Source organism: Lepidochelys olivacea, assembly GCF_965140295.1.
Source record: "Lepidochelys olivacea isolate rLepOli2 genome assembly, chromosome: 3".
Classification (NCBI taxonomy): domain Eukaryota; kingdom Metazoa; phylum Chordata; order Testudines; family Cheloniidae; genus Lepidochelys; species Lepidochelys olivacea.
The window spans coordinates 180,218,255-180,225,413 of NC_140413.1; the positions used below are offsets into that span (position 1 = coordinate 180,218,255).

Sequence of the window (7,159 nt, forward strand, 5' to 3'; positions counted from 1 at the left end):
ATCATAGGATTTTAAAATTTGGGGGAATTTTTTATTTGCCTTCTGGATTGTATGTCTTTCGGGTCATGTTTCCAGACTTTTCTCCATAACTGCGAGGGCTAGCAATTTACTTTTTTTAATGGAAGCTGAGAATCTTCTGAAATGAAATGGCTCCCAGAGCTGAGCTTTGAAACCCCCTACATACCAAGAGACTTGTAATAAAATTGTGAGAGTTGGCAACACTGCAAAAGTTATGCATATGCTTGATCAGGAACTCAGTGGGACTGCTCATGCTTAATGTTAAATGTGTGTAAAGCTTGGTAGGATCAGAGCCTTAGGGCACATTTACACTGGCAAAGTTACAGTGTCGGCAGTTACAGCGCCGCTCAGATTGCGCAAAAGGGCAACTGCTGTTGTGTATTCACACTGACAGCTGCCTGCGCAATTGCATGTTCACACTTGTGACACTTGCAGTGATATTCAGAGTGGCGCACTCTGGGCAGCTATCCCACAAAGCATCTCTTTCTCTTCTGCTGCTAAGACTTGTGGGAAGGCGGGGGCAGAAGGGTCACAGGGCATCCTGGGTCCTGTCCCAATGCCCTGTGATGCATTGCTTCGCATCCCAGCAATCCCTGTACTTCCATCAGCATTTGGTGCCATCTTTCAATGGTTTGTGTACTGCGTGCCCTGCTTCTTTCAGGCAGCAGCAATGGATCTCAAACTGCTGACCAGTATGCTGCTCACTCTGACCAACATGTCATGAGTGGCAGTGGAGTTATTCCTTAAACTACAAAGGCGAGAGGGGTGTGATATTGATCTCACCACACGTAGTAGTTACGACACAAGATTGCTTGTGGCATTCACGGAGGTGCTGACCGCAGTGGAACGCCGCTTTTGGGCTTGGGAAACAAAAACTGAGTGGTGGGATCTCATCATCATGCACATCTGGGATGATGAGCAGTGGTTGCAGAACTTTTGCATGAGGAAATCCACATTCATGGGACTGTGTGATGAGCTTGCCCCAGCCCTGTGGTGCAAGGACACGAGAATGAGAGCTGCCCTGTTGCTGGAGAAGCGCATGGTGATTGCACTGTGGAAGTTGGCTACTCCAGACTGCTACTGATCATTTGCTAACCAGTTCGGAGTGGGAAAGTCGACCATTGGACTTGTGTTGATGGAAGTGTGCAGGGCCATTAGTCGCATCCTGCTCCAAAAGACCATGACTCTGGGCAATGAGCATGACATTGTGGATGGCTCTGCACAAATGGGCTTCCCTAACTGCGGAGGGGCAATAGATGGCATGCACATTCCAATTCTGGCACCGAACCACCTAGCCACCGAGTACATTAATCGCAAGGCGTATTTCTCAATGGTTCTCCAGGCACTTGTGGATCACTGTGGTCATTTTACAGACATTAACGCTGGCTGGTCCAGAAAGGTGCATGAACCACACATCTTTCGGAACAGTGGTCTGTTCAAGAAGTTGTAAGCAGGGACTTTCTTCCTGGACCAGATGATCACCAGAGGGGAAGTTCAAATGCCCATTGTGATCCTGGGAGACCCAGCCTAGCCCTTAATGTCATGGCTTATGAAGCCATACACGGGGCAACTTGACAGCAGCAAGTAGTGGTTCAACAACAGGCTGAGCAAATGCAGAATGACTGCTGAGTGTGCATTTGGCCGGTTAAAAGCCCGCTGGTGATGCCTGTATGGGAAGCTGGACCTTGCTGATGACAATATTCCTATGCTTATAGCTGCATGCTTTACCTCCATAATATTTGTGTGGGGAAGGGTGAAAGCTTCACTGAGGGCTGGATCGCAGAGGCTTAGCACCTGGAGGCTGAGTTTGAACAGCCAGAGACCAGGGCTATTAGAGGGGTGCAGGGCCATAAGGATCAGGCAGCAATTTGAAGCTGAAAGCCACTAATATTTGTTGCTATGCTTGGGATTGCAGTGCTGGTAATGCTAGGAGGTGATTGGTGCATATGATGCAAGAAGGGGGCTTAACATAATTGTATGTTGGTTTGCAGTGCTCTTTTTGCTTTCACTTTATAGAATAAACATTGCTTTCAAACCAACATAATTCTTTTATTAAAAGACAACAACCGGAGGAGAGAGTCAAATGAAAAAATTCATCAGCAGGGTGGGGGATGGGAGAAGGGAAGGTCTGAAGAGGAGGAGGGGTCTCAGGATGGATACAGATTTGTGTATGACCAGGAATCATACCCAACCTTCTCTTTTGGAGTACAATGCAGCGGGTGCTGTACTTCAGCAGGGCCAAACTGCAGAGGGATGGGTGTTGAGTGCAGTGGGTAGTGGGAGTCCACAGTGCTGGACTGTGATGAGGGAGGAGTGGAATGCTGCAGGTAGAGAGTGGAGCCAGGAGGTTGATAACAGTGTGTTGGTGGTGGTGGGGGTGCATGGGAAAGAGTTTTGATACGGCGGCTGCAGGGGAGGACGGGCAAGAAGCTGCTCGGATTGAAGAGCTAGCATCACCTGGAGCATGTCCACTTGGTGCTCCATAACATTTAAGAGCCATTCCATGGCTTCTTTCTGGCGTGCCACGTTCTCCTTTTGGTCCCTCTTCTTGCTGTCCCACCACTCCTTCAATTCCTGTTTCTCGGCGGCAGAGTGCATCATAACCTCACGGAGAAAATCCCCCTTAGTTCTTCTTGGCCACTTTCTAATTCTGCACAGCCGTTCTGCCGCTGATAACAAAGAGGAAGGCTGGGCTCCCAAGATCATCTCTGTGAAGTTTAAATGCAACATTTTACAGAAGCAGTATTGTTTGTAACTCAGACAAAACTGATTCAGTGCTTTAAAACACAGCCAGTACTCACACACCTGTCACTAACTGACTGACCCCAGGCAAACACACATGAGCCACAAGACCCCCAAAATGGTGAGTAGCTGCAGGGGCAGGGTAAACCACTCTTCCTGGACCCTGCTGTACACTGGGCACATGGCTCTTGGGGAGAGCCAGCACTGTAGGGAGGGGTGGGGGTTGAGAATCATTCCTGTCCCCACACTTTCCACAGGATGTGATCATTGTGGAAGATATCTCTCTGCTGAGGTTGAGGAGGAAATCAAGGGAGGGTCTTCTCCAAGCCTGCGGCTTCCGTCCTGGCCCCTATGTAGCTTGCCTGTGTGCGGCAATGGTCTCCCCGACCCTCCGTGATGGTAAAGTGGCGTGAGAAAGTTACCATTAATGGGCAAGAAACAAAGCAGCTCTTCCGAGGAACCTGTGGCAATGGATTGCCCAGTATCTCCATGAGAGTTTCCTGGATATCTCTGAGGGACAGTCCCATGAAGTGAGGGAGTCTATCAGCAGCCTGTTCTACCACTCAGATTGGGCATGTGGTGGGAGACAAGCCTGCTTTCTGCAACCCTCCTGCCCACAATAACTCACTTCAGCAATTCCCCAAATCGGATCCACTTACCAGGGGCCTCCTCTCCTGCTTGCGCTTCGCCAAGATCTGACTGCTGTGACTGGCTAGGCTCCTCCAGGGTAGCAAAGAGTTCCTGGCTGCATGCATCTCTGGCCTCCGAGTCATCCCCTGCCTCTGGGTCTCCATCTCCCTCTTCATCCAAGATTTCCTCCTCCTGGCTTGGCCCACTCTCGACTGGCACACGAGCCAACGAAGTATCCACAGAGGCCTTCGCAGTGGAGGTGGGGTAGCCACCGAATATTGCGTCCAGCTTTTTGTAGAACTGGCAGCTTGTAGGCACAGCACCGGAGTGGCGGTTTGCCTCCCGCACCTTGTGGTAGGTGTTCCACAGCTCCTTTACTTTTACCCTGCACTGCAATATGTCCCAGTCATGGCCCCTTTCTATTATGCATCATGAAATCTGTCCATAGGTATCATAATTCCTATGGCTGGAGTGCAGCTGGGACTGCACAGTCTTCTCTCCCCAAATGCTGATGAGGTCTAGCAGCTCGGCACTGCTCCAAGTGGGGGATCGCCTGGTGTGTGGAGCAGGCATGGCCACCCGGAAAGATGCACTGAAACCACTGCACGCACCACCGAGCAAACAGGAAGAGGATTTTCAAATTTGCAAAGGAATGTATGGGGTGGGGATGACAGTTCGTCACCTGAGGGCACTAGATAAGTTTATGGAGGATTGGTCCATCAATGGCTATTAGCCAGGAATGGCAGAAATGGTGTCCCTCGCCTCTGTTTGCCAGAAGCTGGAAATTAGCAACAGGGGATGGCTCTGTTCTGTTCATTCCCTCTGGGGCACCTGGCACTGGCCAGTGTCAGAAGACAGAATACTTCGCTAGATGGACCTTCGGTCTGACCCAGTAGGGCCATTCTTATGTTCTTATGAGGGCAGGGCAGTAGAGTTCAAACCAATGACCAGAGAGGTGAGAACAGGTATTGTGGGACACCTCCTGGAGGCCAATTGCAGCGCTGTAATTGCCGTGGTGCAGAAAGCTGTACGCCTCTCATTGGGGTGGTTTTTTTAGAGTTCTACAACTGTGCAGTTTCTGCGCACTAAGTGGCTTGGCAGTGTGTCCACCTCGGGTGTTACCGCACAGAAAGCTGTTTTACTGCCCAGGAACTTGCCAGTGTAGACAAAGCCTTAGAATATATGTGCCTTGGGGCAGCGTCATGCTGTAAAGCATCATGCATGGTTATTTAACAACCTCCACTTGTTTGTTTTTGTCTTTTTAAATGATAAGGTCTTTGGGACAGGGGCCAACTCTTTCTATATGAGTGCACAGCACCCAGAACACTTTAGGTGCTACGACAAAGTAAATAATAAATCATGGTAATAAGAGAATTTCAAACGGAAGAAATGACACAATGTTTTCCTACTGGCAGTAGTGCTGCTTTGACAGATGTCCTCTCTGTTTACATCCAGTCTCACCCAGACAAGAAATCAATAGTGAGACAAACTACACACAAGGTAGATTTTGTCACTAGCTCTGCTCTTCTCTTTGAACTCAGGGGACTCATTCTCCAGGTGCAGAGTAGCAGCCGTGTTAGTCTGTATTCGCAAAAAGAAAAGGAACTTGTTAGTCTCTAAGGTGCCACAAGTCCTCCTTTTCTTTCTCCAGGTGCAGGAGACTAAAAGCTCCCAGTGAAATCAATGGGAATTACTCATGTCTTGTCCTGCCACTTACACTGGCAATTCCAGGACTACTTCCCATTTGCTCTGCAGTCATCCCCGCCACGGGAAAGCTTTAACTTGCTTCCAGTCTCCTGTCACTTCTCCTAAAGCAATTCAAATTCTCCAGCACAAATTCCCCATCATTCTGCTTCCACTGCAGTCATCCCTTCTCCACCAGGACCCTGCAAATAGTTGCTGCTTTTTGGCGGTGGTCACTTATTCTTTCTCTCGTTGAGGCGAGCCTTCAAATTGCAGCTCTGCCTCTTGAAGCTGCATCAGCTACAGGAGTTGGATGGAAGTAATTAAACTGAAAGCAATATTTGATGTGATTAGTGTGAAGATGAGCATTGTGACGTGTGTGCCAACAGCCTCTGCTGAGATAATATATTATTTCCACTGTGTGTGTGTTGTGTATTCACTGCATGCTATACCCAGCTTTTTTTGAGAACTACTTTTTGTCTCAGGGATAGCGGCAGAACACCAGCACACTACAAAGTAGTCCTTAAATGTGTGACAGAAGCGTAAACAGCATGGCTGACAACATAAAGTTTTGGCTCACAGCACAGAGCCAATCAATACCTAGAACAGCTGTTCCATTTTTTCATTGTTTTCCTCTAAGAGCACATTTTCATTTGTGTGGTAACACTGGTTGAAGGGGGTAGAGCCTTGGTTAAGGGAGAGCAACTGTGGAGAAAAGGTGCTTTTTGTACTCCCTCTATCCTGGATTGGCTATACTGTAATTTAGAGTAGCCAGGGATCAGACAGCAGAGGGTAGCTCTGAGCATAGTAGGACCTAATTGCTGCTACATTGGCTGCCAGAAAATCCTCCTATCCAAGGGCAATCCTGCTGTAGTTGACAGTGCTGGTTTTAGGTACCGACTCTGCTCTGTGATGTGATATGTGGGCAGGGGGATGCAGCATCTGAGAATCTGGGCTAGATGTTTTAAAGATAATTACTAGCCACTTGAAGCTCCTGGATTAGTTCAGCCCTTTTAAGGGGATGCTTTTAATTTTAGTAGAGGAGAGAAGAAAACACTTCAAATTCCTTTGTGGTGGCTCAATTTTTTTTTAAAGGTAAATCTGGTTAGGAACCAAGATAACTCTCTGGGGCTCGGTAATATCCAGGAGACGAGCTGGACCTGCACAAAGCCTTCTCAGATCTGGATAGGCTTGCCCCAATCCTTCAGGAGCTTATAAAACTTCAAAAAGACTTTCTCTACCAAGAGAGGCTTGGATCAGCATTTAGTTGAACTAGATGTGGCGGTATACAAATGGGTGTATTTCCTTGTCCAATCCTGAAATCAATTCTGCACTCCTGACCGGGCTAGAACAGGAAATACAATGCTTCACCTCCGGAGTTATGGAAAATAACTCTTCTTTCCTCTTGACTCCCTACTCTGCTTTACCTCCACTTAACTATCAAAGTGGAACATGCCCAGGACAGTCATCCCTGATGTCATGAACCACGGGATTTTGTTTGGACAATGTCAATATTGCGCAGGTTAAGCGGTGCTGTGACAGTTTATACAGTGGTGGTGACCTATCCGCCCTCATCCTCCAAGGAAATCCACGCAACACTTTCAAAAGCTGAGCCTGGGATCTTAAATTCATAACTCTGCTAGATGCCAAAAATAATGGACTGAACAAAGACAGTGGATTTATGGTTTATTCCAACAATCTATAACCCACTAATCCCTTCCCTTTGCTGCTTCCCTTCCCCCTTTCCTCCCTATGACCAGAGGGTATGAATAGGCTGTTTCATCTTGAATGGTTCCTTGAAATATGTGTTAACTACTTGTGCTAAACAATCTGTTCCACGTTGTATTTAACTGGTTTCAGAGTAACAGCCGTGTTAGTCTGTATTCGCAAAAAGAAAAGGAGTACTTGTGGTACCTTAGAGACTAACCAATTTATTTGAGCATAAGCTTTCGTGAGCTACAGCTCACTTCATCGGATGCATACTGTGGAAAGTGTAGAAGATCTTTTTATATACACAATAAGCATGAAAAAATACCTCCTCCCACCCCACTCTCCTGCTGGTAATAGCTTATCTAAAGTGATCACT

General features: G+C 47.7%; 1 protein-coding gene across 1 annotated transcript; it reads right to left on the reverse strand.

Moving 5' to 3' along the window:
- Window positions 1-2,092: 2,092 nt before the first annotated feature.
- Window positions 2,093-3,819, reverse strand: LOC311517455 (uncharacterized protein). Its single transcript, XM_084622306.1, has 2 exons — window positions 3,420-3,819; window positions 2,093-2,726 (listed from the first exon to the last, which is right to left on the reverse strand). Exon 2 carries the CDS (start codon window positions 2,722-2,724, stop codon window positions 2,248-2,250), a length of 477 nt encoding a protein of 158 aa, XP_084478432.1. The 5' UTR covers window positions 2,725-2,726; window positions 3,420-3,819; the 3' UTR covers window positions 2,093-2,247.
- Between the last annotated feature and the right edge of the window lie 3,340 nt (window positions 3,820-7,159).

Coding starts and splice junctions, on each gene's coding strand:
- LOC311517455 (XM_084622306.1), bottom strand. CDS start 2,724: ATGATCTTGGGAGCCCAGCCTTCCTCTTTGTTATCAGCGGCAGAACGG.